Source organism: Pan troglodytes, chromosome 18 (assembly GCF_028858775.2).
Source record: "Pan troglodytes isolate AG18354 chromosome 18, NHGRI_mPanTro3-v2.0_pri, whole genome shotgun sequence".
Taxonomy (NCBI): Eukaryota; Metazoa; Chordata; class Mammalia; order Primates; family Hominidae; genus Pan; species Pan troglodytes.
In genome coordinates this window covers 4,995,375-5,016,747 of record NC_072416.2, presented here as the reverse complement: position 1 = coordinate 5,016,747, position 21,373 = coordinate 4,995,375, and the positions used below count along the sequence as shown (strand labels likewise).

Sequence of the window (21,373 nt, the reverse complement as noted above, 5' to 3'; positions counted from 1 at the left end):
GTTTGATTGGCAGCCCAGTCCATATTGAGAAGGCCCTCGAATGAAGATGTTTAATTCTGTCAACAGGAATTCTGCTAAGCAGGGCTGGGGATGGATAGAGGGATGTTTGATGTTTGGGACAGCTGTACTGGCATCTGCCAACATACAAACTCTAAACCAAACCAAAAGCAAAAACAAATTCTTAAAATCATGGCAAAGTTCATTTTGTTTGGATTTAAAGAATGAAAGTAATATGATATTTGAAAAAACTAAGTTAGGATAAGAATAATGGGCCAGGCGTGGTGGCTCACTCCTGTAATCCCAGCACTTTGGGAGGCCGAGGCGGGCGGATCACGAGGTCAGGAGATTGAGACCATCCTGGCTAACACGGTGAAACCCTGTCTCTACTAAAAATACAAAAAAATTAGCCAAGCATGGTGGCAGGTGCCAGTAATCCCAGCTACTGAGGAGGCTGAGGCAGGAGAATGGCATGAACCCAGGAGGCGGAGGTTGCAGTGAGCCAAGATTGTGTCACTGCACTCCAGCCTGGGCCACAGAGCAAGACTCCGTCTCAAAAAAAAAAAAAAAGGATAAGAATAATGAGGAAAAAAAGCTGCATCTAGATTATATATAGTGGGTAGCAAGTATATACTGGCTATAAACAGGATAGCAAGGTCTTAATAAGTCCTAAGTATTGAGTTAACTAACCAATGGCTTTTCCAAATAACTGAGGCAACACTAGTATGAATAGATTTTGTCATTTTCCCTAAAAGATTCTATATGCAAATTAAAACAAAATGATACATTATTTAATATCTATTTCATAAGCAAAACTGAAAATTATAAAACAGAGTTCTGCTGAGACTCTAGGCCAGGAATTGGTAAACAATGGCCAGTGGGCCATATCCAGCCCAAGAGATTCTGAGTTCAGAATGAACTATGGTTGATTCTGAGCTATATATATGTTTTATTTACACTATGTAGGCTTAGCAGCATAATCAAGGATATTATGTAATTATATAATGATCTAACATAACCATAAACATTGAAACACACATATACAAATATATACTTGTGTGTGTATGTGTGTGTGCATGTGTATATATATATATAGTATATACTGGCTACAAACTGTCTAGCAAAGTCTTTTCTCTTTTTTTTGAGACGCAGTCTCGCTCTGTCACCCAGGCTGGAGTGCAGTGGCATGATCTTGGCTCACTGCAAGCTCTGCCTCCCGGGTTCACGCCATTCTCCTGCCTCAGCCTCCCGAGTAGCTGGGACTACAGGCACCCGCCGCCACGCCCGGCTAATTTTATTTTTCTATTTTTTAGTAGAGACAGGGTTTCACCGTGTTAGCCAGGATGGTCTTGATCTCCTGACCTCATGATCTGCCCGTCTTGGCCTCCCAAAGTGCTAGGATTACAGACATAAGCCACCGCGCCTGGCCGCAAAGTCTTAAATAAGTCCCAAGTATTGAGTTAACTAACCAATATGTGTGTGTAGGTATGTACATACACAAATATATTTAAAGTATATGTATATATACACACACACTAATATGTGTATGTAAAGTGTATATATACTATACACACACACTATATATGTGTATAATGTAAAGTATATATGTACTATATAATAAAATGTAATATATATGTAAAATATATATACTAATATGTGTATATATACAGGCACATACTATATATACACATACTACATATGTATATATACACGCACATACTATATATACACATACTACATATGTATATATACACACACGTGTATATATAGATATTATATATACATTTACAGTGTATATATGTAAGTATATATAATCATATATATATATAAATAGTATATAGTATGTGTGTGTATGCACACACACACACTTAAATAATAGAGCCTGGGTCTTACTTTGTTGCCCAGGCTGGATTTCAGTGGTGATCATGGCTCATGGCCGCCTCAAATTCCTGGGCTCAAGGGATCCTCTTGCCTCAGCCTCCCAAGTAGCTGGGACTGCAGGCATGGGCCACTGTATCTGGCCTGGAACTAGTTATATAATTACTTACATAATATCCTTGATTATGCTGCTAAGCCTACATAGCATAAAATAGTTACTATGTGGTCCTTTTTTTTAGACATAGTCTCACTCTGTTGCCAAGCTGGAATGCAGTGGCCCTATCTCAGCCTACTGCAACTTCTGCCTTCCAGGTTCAAGCAATTCTCCTGCCTCAGCCTCCGGAGTAGCTGGGACTACAGGTGCGGGCCACCACACCCAGCTAATTTTTGTATTTTTAGTAGAGACGGGGTTTCACCATGTTGGCCAGGATGGTCTCGATCTCTTGACCTCGTGATCTGCCCACCTTGGTCTCCCAAAGTGCTAAGATTACGGGCGTGAGCTACCGCGCCCGGCTGTGTGGCCCTTTAAGAAAAAGTCTGCTGACCCCTGCTCTAGGCAAAAAGATGTGTTCGGTTGGCAGCAAAGTGTCAATGTGCCAGGAAACTATTTCTAGTCAAAGGCTTTGGGCCATCATTCTACTAAGAATTTGTCACACCAAAATAACCCAGGAAATTGACTTTTTTCCTTCAGTATGGTTCTGTAAAACATGGTGTATTTGTTATCTAATGCTGTGACACAGATTATCCCAAAAGTTAGTAGCTTAAAACAACAGTAAAATTTATTATCTCACACAGTTTCTGGGGGTCTAGAATTTGAGAGTGGCTTAGCTAGGTGTTTCTATATTAAGATTTCTCATGAGGCTTCGGTTAAGCTATTAGCCAGGGCTGCAGTCCCTTGAAGGCTTGACTGGGGCTGGGGCATCTACCTCCATGAGCAGAAAGTTCAGAGAGTTTCCTATATACACATCTCCTCCCACCACCATTTCCCTTTTTTTTTTTTTTTTTTTTTTTTTTTAGACGGAGTCTCTCTCTGTTGCCAGGCTGGAGTGCAATGGTGCAATTTTGGCTCACTGCAACCTCCGCCTCCTGGGTTCAAGCGATTCTCCTGCCTCAGCCTCCTGAGTAGCTAGGATTACACGCGTGAGACACCACGCCCAGCTAATTTTTGTATTTTTAATAGAGACAGGGTTTCACCATGTTGGCCAGGATGGTCTCGATTTCTTGACCTCAGGTGATCTGCCCGCCTCGGCCTCCCAAAATGCTGTTATTACAGGTGTGAGCCACGGTGCCCAGCCCCATTTCCCTGTTTTTAACATCTTGCATTAGGGTGGTACATCATTACAAATGAAACAGCATTTCCATCAGGTTCTTTTTTTTTTTTTAAGAAATTGATAAGTTTATTTTAAAATTTACGTGATAATGTCAAGGATCTACAATACCCAAAACAATCTTCAAAAAACAGAATAAAGCTGGGAGAACTATATACTACCTGACTTTAAGATATACTGCAAAGCTACAGCAATCTCAACAATGCAGTACTAGCACAGGACAGACAAACAGATCAATGAAACAGAAGAGGGAATGTAGAGACATACAGTCAACTGATTTTTGGTTAAGGCATCTGAACAACTCAATGTGGAAAAAAAAGTCTTTTCAACAAATAGTCTGTCCCATCTGGATACTCATGTGAAAGAAAATGAGCCTCAACCCCTGTGATATATCGTTATCACGAGGCAGTGGTATCATTATATCACACGGGTCAATAAAATATGTTTTCGTTCATAGTTCCTGGCCCGTAACTCGTGTAGCTGTTATTTCTCCCCAAGGCAGTCCACAGAAACTAAAAATATAATCTTCCTGCATCTTTCTGTCTTGGAGCTGGCCATAAAGAAATTCTCTGACCCATCTTGCCTGATTGTAGGTCATAAGACCCCCCCATTTTAGAAGGTGTCCTATACCATACCCTGGGGGAAAGAACGCTGCACAGAGAGGCCAGGAAGGATCTGAACAGACAGGCCTTGCTGCGTTTCCCCACTCAGACTGTTAGTATTACATCATACTCTTTTTGTCCAGTCTCATTTCTACACAGTTGTCCATGCTTTAGTCATGCCTATCCAATGAAGTCTCCATAGAAGGCCCAAGAGGAGCTTCTAGATAGGTGAACAATTGGAGGTTCCTGGAGGGTGTCACACCCGGGGAGGCCACAGAGGCTCCATACCCTTTCCCACATACCTCACCCTATGCGTCTCTTCTTCTGTATCCTTTGTAATATCCTTATAATAAACTGGGAAATGTGTTTCCCTGAGTTCTGTGAGCCACTTTAGCAAACTAATTGAACCTAAGGAGGGGGTAATAGGATCGCTAGTTTACAGCTGGTCGGTCAGAAGTACAGGTAAGTGTGTGGTAGCTAACCCTGTAATCCCAGCTACTCAGGAAGCTGAGGCGGGAGGATCACTTGAGCCCAGCCCAAGAGATAGAGACCAGCCTGAGCAACATAGTGAGGCCTTGTCTCTTAAAATAAATAAATAAATAAATAAATAAATAAAGGACAGGTAAAACAACCTGGGGCTTGTGATTGACACTGGAAGTGAGAAGTCTTGTGGAACCTAGCCCTCGACCTGTGGGATCTGATGCTATCTCCAAATAGTGTCAGAATTGAATTGGAGGACACTTAGCTGGTGTCTGCTGCAGAACTGATTGCTTGCTTGCTGTTGGCGGGAAATTCCCACACATTTTGTCATAGAACTCTTCTGTGTTGATTGCTGTGATGTGAGAGCAGAAGAAAAACAGTGTATGTTTTTCCATTTCACCTCTTATCAAACCGTACACAAGGCTGGGCACTGTGGCTCACGCCTATAATCCCAACACTTTGGGAAGCCGAGGTGGGAAGACTGCTTGAGCCCAGGAGTTAGAGACCAGCCTGGGCAATATTGCAAGACCTCGTCTCTACAAAATATAAAAAACCTAGCCAGGCATGGTGTGCATCTGTAGTCCCACCTACTTGGGAGGCTGAGGTGGGATCACTTAAGCTCAGGAGCTGGAGACTGCAGTGAGCTGTGATCACACCACTGCACTCCAGCCTGGGTGACAGAGTGAGACCTTGTCTTGCATACACACACACACACACACACACACACACACACACACACACAACCATACACAAAAATTAATAGAAAATGGGTCACAGACCTAATGTAAAAGCTAAAATGATAAAATTCCTAGAACAAAAAGTAGAAGCATGACTTTGTGACCTAAGGGTAGGGAAATATTTTTTAGAAAGGATACAGAACACAGTAACTATAAAAAAAATTTAGGGGCCAGGCATGGTGGCTTATGCCTGTAATCCCAGCACTTTGGGAGGCCGAGGTGGGCGGATCACCTGAGGTCAGGAGTTTGAGACCAACCTGGCCAACATGGTGAAACCCCGTCTCTACCAAAATACAAAAAGTTAGCTGGGTGTGGTGGCGTGCACCTGTAGTCCCAGCTACTCAGGAGGCTGAGGCAGGGGAATCCCTTGAACCTAGACGGCGGAAGTTGCAGTGAGCCAAGATCATGCCAGTGTACTCCAGCAGAGGTGACAGAGTGTGACCCTGTCTCAAAAAAAAATAAAAAAACAAAAAGCTACCACTAAGAATATTAAGAAGCAAGCCACATACTGGAAGAAAATGTAGATAAAACACGTATCTGACAAAGATTTATATCTAGAATATACAAAAATTTCAAAAACTCAAAAAATGAAAACCGAGCTACAGGTTTAATAATTGCATACCTTTTGGTATATATGTTATACTTCAACAAAAATGTAAGTATTTAAAAAACTGGCTGTGTGCAGTGGCTCATGCCTGTAATCCCAGCACTTTGGGAGGCCAAGGGGGTGGATAGCTTGAGCCTAGGAGTTTGAGACCAGCCTGGTCAACATAATGAGACCTCATCTCCACAAAAAAGAAAATACTCTCAATGGAAGTGTTTAGCTGAAGATCAGAAACATCTGCAGAGAGAATCAACGACCTGGATGTAGATCAGAAGATATTATGTAGAGTGCAGCTCAGAGAGATAAAGAGTTGGAAAATATTTAAAAAGTTAAAATTCACATAGTAGAGTGATAAGATCTAATATGTCTAATTGGAGTTCCAAAACGAGAGGAGATATTTGAGCAGAGGCCCTGTATGAACAGATAATAATAGCTGGGGATTCTAAACTCATGGAAGATTTCCATAGCCAGACATCAATCAAGTCTCAAGTAGAATATGCATGTATCAAAATATCACATGTATCCCAGACATATGCACATCATGTATCAATAAAATTTGTTTAAAGACCACGTGCAATGGCTCATACCTGTAATCCCAGCACTTTGGGAGGCCAAGGTGGGTGGATCACTTGAGGTCAGGAGCTCGAGACCAGCCTGGCCAACATGGTGAATCCTCATCTCTACTAAAAATACAAAAATTACCTGTAATCTCAGGCACTTTGGAAGGTCGAGGCAGGCAGATCACTTGAGGTCGGGAGTTTGAGACCAGCCTGGCCAACATAGTGAAACCTCATCCGTACTAAAAGTACAAAAATCAGTCGGGTGTGGTGCCAGGCGCCTGTAGCCCCAGCTACTCAGGAGGCTGAGGCAGGAGAATTGCTTGAACCTGGGATGCAGAGGCTGCAGTGAGCCAAGATTCAGGTATCCCTATTATTGGAAGTACTAGTCAGAGGCTGGAAGGCCATTCAGTGAGGTTGCTACAGAAAAGATTCAAGCATCAGGCAATGTTTAGACAGATGACCTTTAAGATCCCTTCCAACCCTAAGAACCTTGGAGTCTTACAGTTTTATACGTGCTTACCTTATGAAGACATCCTCTATGGTCATGACAGAGGCCCCAAAGCTGGAGATGCCCAGCTCTACCTGCCTCAGTTCCAAGTCAGTAAATAGAGATTCAAACCTGGAAGGAAAGAAGTGGTTTTAGTCCTGAAAGGTGTAAGGTGAATCCCTTTCATCACTGCCCTTGGCTCTCTACTGGGGAAAAAGCATGGACTTTGGAGTCAAGAACATATTTTTTCAAACACCAGCTTTGTCATTAGCTTTATAACTATGTGAATGTCAGGGGCCCTTCACAGTTTTTTACCTATTAACTCTGTATTAAGGTCTGTGGATGCTTTCAACAGCTCTTTGAGGACAGTGCTGAGAAGTTAAGAAACTTCCCTGAGGCCACACAGCCAGAAGCAGAAGAGCCAGGACTCAAGCTCAGGCCTTTCGTCTCCAGAGAGAGTGGTTTTAATTGTTATTTAAGCGAGGAAAGGAGCTAATTCTTTTAGCCTGCTAATGTTAAAACCTTTCTCAAACATGCTTTCCATTTTTTTAAAATTAAAAGATTCATGGCTTTTTTTGTGATATTAAGAAATCCATGATAATGTTCTACAATGAAGGCTTCTATTCTCTCACAACCTAGTGTCCAACTTTTAAGAAACCAGACACACATGCCAGATGCCTATACGAGGTCTGCAGGGGCTTTGTGTGTGTCCCTGTGAGCAGACAATGGTTATAAACTAATCATGGCTGGGTTTGAGTCTAGACTCTGTCACTTACAAGTTTTGTGACTTTGAGCTAGTTGTTTCACCTTTCCAAATCTTTCCTCACCTGTAAGACAGATATTACCTAATTCAAAAAGTTGTAAGGATTGAGAAAAATGTAAAGATGCTTAGCAAAGTAGCCCCCCTGTGTTAAATATTCAGCAAATACTATTTACTGAATATGATCAACAGTCATACCCTCAGTATGTTCACTATCTTGCTCTTCATTCAGTTTCCAGTTACTGAAATTGTACTCATGCTATTGCTACTGTCTTGCCAACAAGATCACAGTATCCATTTTAAAATATTGAGGCAGAATTTAGGTAAGCTATCTTGTTCTTACATGTATAGTTTGATGAGTTTTGACAAATGTGTAATATCACCCTAATCAAGACACCGAACATTCCATCACCCTAGAAAATGCCCCCATGTCCCCTTTGATGAGTCCCTCTCTTGCCCTCAGACAACCAAATGTCCTAAATTTTACATTAGTTTTACTTCTTCTTGCTCTTCATGTAAATGGAATCATATGGTCTTTTCATCTCTTGCTTCATCCATGTGACATGTTTTTGAGGTTAAACCGTGTTGCATGCATTAGTTCATTCTTGTAAATTGCAGAGCAGCATTCAACAAAAGGAATACATCTATTCTCCTGTTGATAGACATTTGAATTGTTCCTGTGTAAGGATGCTTATGCATAAAGCAGCTATAAATGTTCTTCTATGTGTCCTGTGTCTGGACATATGTTTTCGTTTATCTTGAGTAACACAGTAGATAAATGATAGCTACAAATTCTTTGCTACTTTTCCCACTGAGAGGTGGCCTTTAATTCCCTTTTATCTGGGCTGGCCTTAGTGTCTTGCTTGACTGAGAGGATGCAATGCAAGTGATGGATGTTGGGTAGAAGAAGCCTTCGGGTATCTTGATTTCTTTGGGAGCCCCAAGCCACCAGGTAAGATGCCTCACTACCTTGAAACCAGGCTGAATCCATGCCAAGGCACAGACATGTGAACAAAGCCTCCAGATAAGTCCACTCCCCAACTTATGTTTTGTTAAAGGCTTTCATGTCTATGCCCATGAGGATATTAGTCTGTAATCTCCTGTTGTCATAGGGACTTTTCCAGGTTTTGGTATCAGGGTTGTGCTGACCTTAAAATGAGTTGGGAAGTGTTTCCTTCTCTATTTTCTAAAAGATTGAGATTATTTTTTTCTTCAATGTTTCATAGAATCTGGAGTTCTCTTTTTGGGAATACTTTTGATTGCAAGTTCAATTTCATGAATAGATATATGGTTATTCAGATTTTTCTGCTTCATTTTGTAAGTTTTGGTAAATTGCACTTTTTAAGAAATCAGTCCATTTTACCTAAAGTGTCCAATTTATTTACATGTGATATTTTATTATTATCCTTTTTGTAACTCTAGGCTCTGTAACTATAGCAGTTCTTTCCTTACTGATGCTAGTTAATTTTCTTTTTTCTTTAATGGTCTTGGAATTAATGGTTTATCATTTAATGGTTTATCAATATAATTTATCAATTTTATTAATCTTTTAAAATAACTTTTTGCTTTTTAGCTTTTTAGCATTTTGGCCTTTCTCAATTTTATTTTTGTTTCTTATTACATTATTTTCTCCCCCTATATTTTTCATTTCTTCTCTTCCACATAATCTGGGTTTAATTTTCTCTTCTTTTCCTACCTTTTCAGTTGGAAACAGGTAAATGATTTTAAGCCCCTTTTCTTTTCAAATGTAAGTTTTTAAAAGCTATATATTTCTCTCTAAGCACTGCCTCAGTAGCATCTGAAAATTTTTGATACGTTGTATTTTCATCATCATTCAGTTAAAAATATTTTCCACTTTTTTTTTCTTTTTTTTTTTTTGAGATGGAGTCTCACTCTGTTGCCAGGCTGGAGTGTAGTGGCGCAATCTCGGCTCACTGCAACCTCTGCCTCCTGGGTTCAAGCAATTCTCCCGCCTCAGCCTCCTGAGTAGGTGGGACTACAGGCACACGCCACCATGCCCAGCTAATTTTTGCATTTTTAGTAGAGACGGGGTTTCACCATGGTGGCCAGGATGGTCTCAATCTCTTGACCTTGTGATCCACCCGCGTTGGCCTCCCAAAGTGCTGGGATTACAGGTGTGAGCCACCGTGCCCGGCCTCCACTTTTTCTTTGACCCATGAGTTATTCAGAAGTATGTTGTTTAACTCTCAAATATTTGTGGATTTTTTAGATATCTCTTTTTTTTTTTTTTTTTTTTTTTTTTGAGATGGAGTCTCACTCTGTCACCCAGGCTGGAGGGTGGTGGTAAGATCTCAGCTCACTGCAACCTCCGCCACCTGGGTTGAAGCGACTCTCCTGCCTCAGTCTCCTGAGTAGCTGGGATTACAGGCGCGCGCCATCATGCCAGGCTAATTTTTGTATTTTTAGCAGAGATAGGGTTTTACCATGTTGGTCGGGCTGGTCTCGAACCCCTGACCTCAGGTGATCCACCCACCTTGGCCTCCCAAAGTGCTGGGATTACAGGTGTGAGCCACCACGCCCAGCCAATTATCTAGATATCTTATTGTAATCAATTTCTAATTTAATTCCCTTGTAGTCAGAGATCATAATCCACGATTTCAATTTTTTGAAATTTATTTGGACTTATTTCACATGAGCATACCCTCCCACTAAAACTGGACAAAAATATATATGAAGCCATTTCAGATATTAAGCATTAGGAAGTCCAGGACCATGTTTGATTCTTGAGAGAAGAGAAACACTAAAGAGAGACCTATATTTGTCCCAGCTCTTTGGCTTGGGCACTTTCTAGAACATGGCCCAGAAAAGTAAAGGCAAATCAGAGTGTAGCAGTGAACTTGCTGAGCTGAGAAGGTAGAGATGAGAGGTCAGAGCTTCTGAAATGTATGGACTTTGTGGGACTAGGACAAGAGAGGAGAAGCTGGTAGGGGAGGGCCCAAGTAATCCATTATGGTAAATATCCCCTAGGCATTTGGAGAGAATGGGTGTTCTGCAGCTGTAGTCTGTAGTGTCTATCTACAGGAAATAAGTGTGATGACAGTATTATCAAAATATTTTATATCCTTAGTGAGTTTTTTGTCTACTTGCTCTATAAATCACTGAGGAAAGGGTGCCATAATCTCCAAAATGGTTGGGATTTTGACTTCATCTATTTTTGTCACATTCTCTTTATGTATTTTGAAGCTCTGTTATGAGGCACATGCACATAAACAACTGTTAGGTCTTCCTGGTGTACTGACTCTCATTATGCACTGTCTCTATTTCTGTGACGTAGCTACTCTGAGAAGATGGCCTAACAATTTCTGCCCTCCCTGATTGAGCATGGCACGTCTCACATCAAGAAGTGGTGCTTACTTCCCCTCCCCTTTGGCTGCTCTGAGCAATAGAATGTGACGGAAGTGTTGTGTTGGTATTTCTGATCCCAGGCCTTAAGAGACGTGGCTGTCTTTGCTTTCTTTTGAAACATGCACTCTTGGGATGCTTCTTCTTGGAACCCAGCTGTCATGCTATGAGACACTCAAACCACACCGAGAACCTACATGGAGGGGTACTGGGTGCACCAGTCAGCAGCTCTAGTGAGCTCCCAGTTGATAGCCAGTACCATCATCCCAGACATGAGAATGAACCATCTCGGATATTCCAACCCATTCTAGGCCCCAGATACCTGTAGCCCCAGCCAACATTATTCAGAGCATAATGTCTGTCCAGCTGAGCCCAGGCAAGCTACAGAATCATGATCGGCAGTAAAATGGTTGTCATATTAAGTCAGAAAACTTGGGGATAATTTGTTATATAGTATACAACTGAAACAAAATTTGGCACCAGAAGCACTGTGACAAAAACCTACAACATCTGGCATGGCTGTGGGACCAGATAGGAGGATGAAGGCAAGAGGAGCCTCAAGGGAACTCTAGACAGAGGCTGGAAGAACAGTGAGGAAATTGTTATTTCTCATGTTATTTGGTGCAGAAGGTTTGGCAACACTCTCACCTACAGTAACAAGAAAGATTGAAAGGGTATTTAATGAGCTTGTGGATAAGATCCTATGGAGATTTCCAGTTATAATGTTGAAAGTGCCAACTGGTTTCTTATAGCTGCCTATGATTTAACCACGAGAGAAATAAATTTAAAAAGGAAATAATCAAATGTTCATCAGAAGTTTAGAGAAAAAAGGCCAGGCACGGTGGCTCACGCCTGTAATCCCTGCACTTTAGGAGGCCGAGGCGGGTGGGTCACCTGAGGTCAGGAGTTCGAAACCAGCTTGGCCAACATGGCGAAACTCCATCTACTAAAAATACAAAAAATTGGCCAGGTGTGGTGGCAGGTGCCTGTAATCCCAGCTACTTAGGAGGCTGAGGCAGAAGAATAGCTTGAAGCTGGGAGGCGGAGGTTGCAGTGAGCCTAAATCATGCCACTGTACTCCAGCACGGATGACAGAGCAAGACTCTGTCTCAAAAAGAAAAAAAAATATATATATATATAGAGAGAGAGAGAGAGAGAGCGAGCCCAGGACAGTATTTCCAGTTTGGAAAAGGTTCTCAAATTTCTCAGAACAAAAATGAAAGCCACAATGATGCCAATAAAATACTTTTTCAGGATAAATATCAGATTAACTGTGCAGCTATAAGGTCCTTTGTCAAGACCTCAGAAAGGTTTAAAAGTGCACCTCTCAAATATGGTGTGCTGAAGCTGACTTATACAAGCTCTTGAGAGCCAATTGTTAAATTTTCAGAAATTCTGTGAGCTGGTTGTTACAACCATTTAAAAAAATTAAGTTATATAAATTTAAAATTAACGAATCACAGTAAAGGGAAGGTATTAATTAAAACTCACTGATTCCTCATTCTTTTACTCCATTGTATTTAATACTATTATCTATGTTCTTGAGGTTATTTAACTCTATTGTGTCTTTAGGGTAGGAATATTACAGAGTGTTACTGAACATTTCTTCCCAATGCCACATTCAGTAATTTCACTCTGGTAACATGAAATTGGCTGTGGTGGGAGTATTTACACCACAGACATCAGCAAAAGCTGCAAATCAGGCCTTACTAATTGTCTTGTTGGCTGTTTAGACTCAAGAAAGTGTTAGAATGTTTAAAAGAATGCCATGCCATTATATGATGACTAGCATTAAAAAAAAAACCTGGCAAATAATAGCTGAACTGCAACCATAGTTGACTATGAATATGAGAGTTTGGCAAACATCAACATAAACGTACTGTGAGACTAAATTGGCTAAATGAAAGTTACAATAAAGAATACTGTATATTTTATCATGATTTGTAAATTGTGCGCTACACATTCTTTATATCAGTAAAATTTATAATACAATTATATACATATATATGCATACTTTTTTTCACGGAGAATAGCTAAATATTTAGCAGCACACATACCACTGCTCACAGACTCTCACCATCTGGACAAAAGCTTTTAAAAACCATAATGGTTCTGGGCACGGTGGCTCATGCTTGTAATCCCAGCACTTTGGGAGGCCGAGGCAGGCGGATCACCTGAGGTCAGAAGTTTGAGATCAGCCTGGCCAACATGGTGAAATCCCATCTTTACTAAAAAAGAACAAACATTTAGCTGGGTGTGGTGGTGCACGCCCGTAATCCCAGCTACTCGGGAAGCTGAGGTGGGAGAATCACTTGAACCCAGGAGCTGGAGGTTGCAGTGAGCTGAGATCACACCACTGCACTCCAGCCTGGGTGACAGAGTGAGGCTCCATCTCAAAAAAATAGAATAAAATAATTTTAAAAAATTAAAATCATAACAGTGTTGTCCCATATCACCATGGCTCTCAGCCCAAGGTAGACAGACTTGTGTTGAAGATATTGTGAGTGTGGCCATAGTCTAATAAACTGTATTTCATAATGTGATACATAGGAAACCTACAAAATATTTAAATAAATTGTATCAGCTTACACAAAAAGGGACAGAGAGAGTTCAAAGTGAAAAGTGGCCTCTAGTCAACCTCCTACAAGCAGGAAGCAGGCAAATGAAGCTGCTCTGCTACAAATGTCAACCATCTTTCATGAAAAACGAAGTATCCACACTATTTAAGAGGCAGAGCCAATAGCCCCGCAGAGTCAACAGCCCAGCTGAGTCAACAGCCCAGCACAGCCAACAGCCCAGCTGAGTCAACAGCCCAGCACAGCCAACAGCCCAGCTGAGTCAACAGCCCAGCAGAGCCAACAGCCCAGCAGAGCCAACAGCACAGCTGAGTCAACAGCTCAGGCTCACAGTAGCTGCTCTGTGCTATGCACCATGAACTCTTAGCCTGCTCTTGTACAGCCCAGCCCTCAGCCACAGATTCAAGTGAACCCGCACAGAGACTTTTGGGGCCCTCCTTCTCTTACCAGCTTTCTCTTCTCCTGTCCTAGTCCCACAAAGTCCAGACACTTCAGGAGCTCTGACCTCTCATCTCTACCTTCTCAGCTCAGCAAGTTCACTGCTACACTCTGATTTGCCTTTACTTTTCTGGGCCATGTTTTGGAAAGTGCCCAAGCCGAAGAGCTGGGGCAAATATAGGCCTCTCTTTAGTGTTTCTCTTCTCTCAAGAATCAAACATGGTCCTGGACTTCCTAATGCTTAATATCTGAAATGGCTTCATATATTTTTGTCGAGTTTTAGTGGGAGGGTATGCTCTTTATCAGTTACTCCATCATGACTGGAAGCAGAAGTGACTTTTGTTTTTAAATTTATGATGAGATTTTGTTTGTGTGTTGAGGAGTCTGGCTCATGGTTAAAAACCCATGTATGATTTTTCAGGCCCGACTATAGGTAATTACAAGGTTTTACCTGGCAGGCCTCACAGGGAAAGCTGTCCTGGCTGCATCAGACTTGGGGCCAGCCACTGCAGCACTGTGCTCTCTGAAGGGAGGTGGGGTTAAGGACTCAGGCCTCTCCTGGCTGGCCATGCTCTTATCTGCATTCCTAAGTAAATTATTATATGTGGATGAATACATGGTGATTTCTTTTTGACATATTATGGGAAATTTTATTGATAAATGATACTATCAAACAATCCTTTCAATATGGTATAGTAGTCTTTCAATGAACTACATGGTGCAGTATTCTTTCAGTGATCTGCTAGATTATATTAACCCATATTAGTAAAAAGGAGCAGGGAGATTTTGTTTGTTTGTTTGTTTTTGAGACAGGGTCTCACTCTTTTGCCCAGGCTGGAGTACTGTGGCATGATCACGGCTCACTGTGGCCTTGACTTCCCAGGCTCAAGCGTTCTTTCTGCCTTAGCCTCCCGAGTAGCTGGGACTACAGATGTGCACCACCAAGCCTGGCTCTTTCTTTTCTTTCTTTCTTTCTTCCTTCCTTCCTTCCTTTCCTTCTCTCTCTTTCTTTCTTTTTTTCTGTTGAGACAGGTCTTCCTGTCTTGCCCAAGCTGTTCTCAAACTCCAGGGCTCAAGTGATCCTCCTGCTTCAGCCCCACAAAGTGCTGGGATTATAAGCATGGGCCACTACTGCCAGCCTGTATTTTTTTAATGTTCTCTGGAAGACTTTGAATAAAATCAAAATTATATTTTCTTTAAATATTTGATAAAACTGATCAGGTTTATAAAAACTTTTTGGTATTTATTGAGTCAATTTTAATAAAATTATTTTTCTGGACAATCTACCATTATATTCAGGTTTTCTAATATATTAGTTTAAAACTGTACAAAATATTGTCTTCTAATTTTTTGGTATCTATGGGTTTTTTCCCCCAATTCTCAATTCCAATTTTACGTATTTGTGCTTATTCTCCATTCATCTTTAAGAGGCTTCTTTTCTCCAGGCCTCTTTGCAAGGTCCCTCTCTGTGGAACCTCGAATTTTAGGAGTGCTTCAGGAACTGTTTGTAAGCTCCTTTGTTTCTTTCTCTCTGTTTTCTTCCTACCTGACCGTATCCCTTCCCACAACTTTAAATACTTCTACAAGCAGATGACTCCCATGCATTTCCAGGCTGACCCTCTCCTCAATGCCCAGCTTCATTCACATCCAACTGGCTTCTTGATGTCTCCACTAGGGTGGCTCAGGGTCCTTTCAAATGTAAAGAATTCTTAACTGACCTTTTCATAACCACCTCTCTCAACACTGCTTGTCTCCCATTCTTTCCCACTGCCACTTGGGAGTGGCCAGACAGGTAGGAGTAAAACCCCCAAGGAGTAAATTTTGCCAAGGAAGCCAAGAGAGAAGAGTGTTTCAAGAAGAAAGAAATGGTTAACTACGTAACTGATGTTGTGGGGTTGAGTATGGTTAGGGTAAAAAGTTATCTCTATGTCTTAGTTCTCAGGTTGCATAGAGGGTTCACTAGTGCTCATTCTGTTATTTACACTTCATAATTACATATATGAAACATATATTTACAGGTATAAAATATTACCCAATAATTTTTATTTTTTTATTTTTTATTTTTTAATTTTTTTTTCAGACAGGGTCTCTCTCTGAAGCCCAGGCTGGAGTGCCATGGCATGATCTCGGCTCACTGCAACCTCCACCTCCTGAGTTCAAGTGATTCTTCTGCCTCAGCCTCCCAAGTAGCTGGGATTACAGATGTCTGCCACCATGCCCGGCTAATTTTTGTATTTTTAGTAGAGACGAGGTTTCCCCATGTTGGCCAGGCTGATCTCGAACTCTTGACCTCAGGTGATCCACTCGCTTCGGCTTCCCAAAGTGCTAGGATTACAGGCATGAGCCACTGCGCCCAGCCTTTTTTTTAAAAAAAAGAAATAGAAAGTAGGCCAGGCGCGGTGGCTCACACCTGTAATCCCAGCACTATGGGAGACCGAGGCAGGCAGATCACAAGGTCAGCAGATCGAGACCATCCTGGCTAACACAGTGAAATCCCATCTCTACTAAAAATACAAAAAATTAGCCAGGAGTGGTGGCGGGCGCCTGTAGTCCCAGGTCGAGCAGGAGGGGAACCCACTGCCTCCAGTCCCACCGCCGCACCTTGGAGCCTGCGATGAGGGCGATGCCGATGGAGAGCTTGCGCCTCATGCCCCCGCTCAGGAAGCGGCTCCGTGAGTTCCACTTGTCCTCCAGGCCGATGATGTGCAGCACCTGCTTGACTTCAGGGCACTTCTGACGTGACAGGCCCTTCAGCAGCAACGACAGGGGACGCAGGGAGATGCAGGGCTCCTGGCGGGAGGCCGACCCTGACCAGCGAACATTTTGTTGTGTGTATACATATACATAAAAACTTACACCAGAAACTCATTACCTTCAGAGAAAGGGATGGACAAAGGCTTTTGCATTTGAACCATGTAAATAAACTTATGATGTTAAAAAGTAAATACAGCAGCATGTTAAAGGGTTATTCATCACAACCAAGTGGGATTTATCTCAGGAATGCAAGGGAGGCTGAGCACATGAAAAACCAGGGTTTCAGTTTTTATAATAAAGAACTGGCTGGCCCTTGTCCCTGGTTCCTGGAAAGAAGCCTGTAAATGCTTAAAATTTCTGGAGTAATAGGAGTATCTTTGTTCCTCATAGTGGATCTCCACCCCGCCATCATCATACCTGAGTTTATGCTAAGGAGGTGACTCAGGATGTGGGATGGTCACACTAGAAAGACCAGCCATGTGATTAGAAGGCTGGGGCTTTGAGCTATGTGATGTCAGCCTGCCTCCGAGTTTCCTGGGTTGTGGAAAGAATGCTGGAGATGGAGTTCAATGATGTGGCCAATGCTTCAATCATTCATGCTTGTGTAATAAAACCCCAATAAAAACTGGATACTCAAAGCTTAGGTGAGCTACCCCAATAGACACCAATATGCTGGGAGGGTGCTACGTCCTGAGGACACAGAAGCTTTGCATTTGGGACTCTCCCAGACCCCACCCATGCAGCTATTTTGTTGACCTGTCCTGAATTGTATCCTCTAGAATAGAACTATAATCATAAGTATAGTACTTTCCTGAGTTCTGTCAGTCGTTCTAGTGAATTAACAAACCTGAGAGAATAGTGGGACTTCCACAGTTGCAGCCAGTTTGTCAGAAGTGCTTTGTTTATTTGGGAACCTCCAAGCTTGTGGGTTCCAAAGTGGGGGCAATCTTGTGGGGGACTATACCTCTAATGTGTGAAGCCTATGCTAACTCTATTGTTAAAGTCACACTTTTTTTTTTTTGGTCTTTTTTTTCTCCTTTTTTCTTTGGAGAATGGGGTCTCGCTATATTGCCCAGGCAAGCCTTGAACTCCTGGGCTCGAGCTATCCTCCCGCCTCTGTCTCCCTAAGAGCAGGGATTACATGCATGAGCCACCACACCCAGCCCATTGTTAGAGTCAAACTGCACTGCAGTAATATAGCATATTAACAGAAAGAAGGGCCAAAATCACATGACAATCTCAGTAGACACAGAAAAGCATTTGACAAAATCCAACACACTTTCATGATAAAAACACTCAGCAAACTAGGAATGGAAAGGAACTTCCTCAGCATGATAAAAGGCATCTATGAAAAAAACACAGATAGCATCACACCTAATGGTGAAACTGAAAGCTTCCCCCACAAAGATCAGGAACAAGACAAGGATGTCTGCTCTTGCCATTTTATTCAACATTTTACTGGAAGTTGTAGCCAGGGAAATCAGCCAGAAAAAAAAAGTCATCGAGACTGAAAGAAAGATGTAAAACTATTGCCTCTTGGCAGATCACATAAACTTATATATAGAAAACATTAAAGAATCCACAAAAAGCTATTAGAGCTAATAAATGAGCCTAGGAAAATGTCAGGATATAAGATAAATATACAAATGGGAGTTGTGTTTCTTTACACTAGCAATGAACAATCCAAAAATGAAATTACAAAAATAAATTCCATTTACATTAGTATCACAAAAGAGAAAATATTTAGAAATAAATTTAACCAAGGAAGTGCAAGAAAGGCAAGTACACTGAAAACTGTAAAACATGGCTGAAAGAAGTTAAAGAAGACCTAAATAAATGGAAATACCTTTTGTGTTCATAGATTGGAACACTTAATTTTGTTAATATGACATTACTATCCAAAGCAATCTAGAGGCTGGGTGCAGTGGCTCATGCCTGTAATCCCAGCATTTTGGGAGGCCGAAGTGGGTGGATCACCTGAGGTCAGGAGTTCGAGATCAGCCTGGCCAACATGGCGAAACCCTGTCTCTACTAAAAATACAAAAAAATTAGCCAGGCATGGTGGCACACACCTGTAATCCCAGCTACTCGGGAGTCAGAGGCAGGAGAATCACTTGAACCCAGGAGGCAGTGGTTGCAGTGAGCTGAGATTGAGCCTTTGCACTCCAGCCTAGGCAACAGAGCAAGACTCCATCTCAAAAAAATAAAAATAAACACAAAGCAATCTAGAGATTCAATGTAATCCCTACTAAAATTCCAATACCTTATTATTTTTTTTTTTTTTTTGCAAAAATAGGCAAGCTGATCCTAAAAATTCATATAGAAATGCAAGGGACTCAGAATAGCCAAAACAATCTTAAAAAGAAGAACAAAGTTGGAGGACTCATATTTCCTAATTTCAAAACTTCCTAGAAAGTTACAGTCATTGAGACATTGTGGTACTGGCATAACAACAGACATATGGAACAATGGAATAGAATTGGGAGTCTAGAAACAATCCCATATATCTATGGTAAATAGACTTTTTACAAGGGTGCCATGACCATTCAACGGGGAAGGAATAGTCTTTTCAACAAATAGTGCTGAGACAACTTAATATCTATATGAAAAAGAATAAATGTAGACCCATACCTCACACCATATACAAAAATGTACTCATAATGGACCAAAGATCTAAATCTAAGAACCAAATCTATGAAATCTTAAAAAGAAATATAAGTATAAATCCTAGACAATAATTTTTAAAATATAATAGCAAAAGCATAAGTAACAAATAAAAAAAAGATAAATTAGATTTCATCAAAATTTAAAACTTTTGTGTATCAAAAAATACTATCAATAAAGGGAAAAGACAATCCACAGAGTAGGAGAAAATATTTGCAAATCATATAACTAACAAGGGCCTAGGATCTAGAATATACACTTAAAAACTTTTTACAGGCTGGGTGCGGTGGCTCACGACTATAATCTCACTTAGCACTCTGAAAGACGAAGGCAGGAGGATCATTTGAACTCAGGAGTTTGAGACCAGCCTCGGCAACATGGTAAAACCCCATCTTTACAAAAAAATACGAAAATTAGCCAGGCAATTGGCCTGTACCTGTGGTCCCAGCTACTTGCGAGGCTGAGGCAGGATGATCACTTGAGCCTGGGAGGCAGAGATTGCAGTGAGGTGAGATCCTGTCACTGCACTCCAGCCTGGGCAACAGAGTGAGAGGTGAGAGGCTGTCTCAAAAAAACAAAAAAAACAAAAACAAAACTGGGCACAGTGGCTCACATCTGTAATCCCAGCACTTTGGGAGGCTGAGGCGGGTGGATCGCCTGAGGTCAGGAGTTTGAAACCAGCCTGGCCAACATGGTGAAACCCTGTTTCTACTAAAAATACAAAAAAAAAAAAAAAAAAAAAAAATCAGCCAGGCGTGGTGGTGCATGTCTGTAATCCCAGCTGCTGAGGAGGCTAAGGCAGGAGAATCTCTTGAACCTGGGAGGCAGAGGATGCAGTGAGCCAAGATCGCACCATTGCACTCCAGCCTGGGTGACAGAGTGAGACTTCATCTCAAAAAAAAAAAAGGAAAGAAAACAAAAACAAAAAAACCTCTTACAGCTCAACTACAAAAAGATAAAGAACCCAACCAAAAAAACAGGCAAAGAACTGGAATAGATACCTCTCCAAAGAAGTATACAAATAGCCAATAAGCACATGAAGAGATGCTCAACATTATTAGTCAACAGAGAAATGCAAATCAAAACCACAAGGTACTACTTCACACTAACGGCAATTTCTCAAAAAGTAAAACAAACAAACAAAAAATTTAAACATAGAGTTACCATCTGACCCATTAATTTCACTTATAGGTATTTACCCAAAATAACTGAAAATAGGTGTTCAAACAAAAACGTGAACACTAATGTTCATAGCAGCACTATTCACAACAGCCAAAGGGTGAAAGCAACCCGATGTCCATCAGCTGAGGAATGGGCAAACATTCAGGTGAGTAGAATGGATATTATGCAGCTATTAAAAGGAGTGAAGTACAAATATATACTAAAATATGGATAAACCTTGAAAACATTATGTTAAGTGAAATAAGCCAGACATAAAAAGCCACATATTGTATGACTCCATTTATATGAAATATCCAGGATAGGCAAACCCATAGAAACAGAAAGCAGATTAGTGGCTGCCAGGGACTAGGGGAAGGGAGCAATGGGAAGTCACTGATAATGTGTATAAGTTTATTTTGTGGGCAATGAAAATGTTCTGCAATAAGATAGTGGTGATGGTTACATGACATTGTGAGTATACAGGCTGGGCACGGTGGCTCATACCTGTAATCCTAGCACTTTGCGAGGCTGAGGTGGGTGGATCACTTGAGGTCAGGAGTTTGAGACAAGCCTGGCCAACATGGCGAAACCCCATCTCTACTAACAATATAAAAATTGGGCCAGGCCCAGCACTTTGGGAAGCCGAGGCGGGTGGACCATGAGATCAGGAGATTGAGACCATCCTGGCCAACAAGGTGAAACCCTGTGTCTACTAAAAATACAAAAATGCCAGGTGTGGTGGCATGCGCCTGTAGTCCCAGCTACTCAAGAGGCTGAGGCAGGAGAATCACTTGAACCCGGGAGGCAGAGGTTGCAGTGAGCCAAGATTGCGCCACTGCACTCCAGCCTGGGTGACAGAGTGCGACTCCGTCTCAAAAAAAAAAAGCACACACACACACAAATTAGCTAGGCATGGTTGCAGGTGCATGTAATCCCAGCTACTTGGGAGGCTGAGGCACGAGAATCGCTTGAACCCAGGAGGTG

General features: G+C 41.5%; 1 protein-coding gene across 1 annotated transcript in view; it reads right to left on the bottom strand.

Moving 5' to 3' along the window:
* LOC467872 (ATP-binding cassette sub-family A member 17-like) overlaps window positions 1–21,373 on the bottom strand; it is a 62,918-nt gene that overhangs the window by 23,147 nt on the left and 18,398 nt on the right. Inside the window, 1 exon segment of the mRNA XM_063797575.1 lies at window positions 16,412–16,558. Within this exon segment, the coding sequence (XP_063653645.1) occupies window positions 16,412–16,558 (147 nt within the window).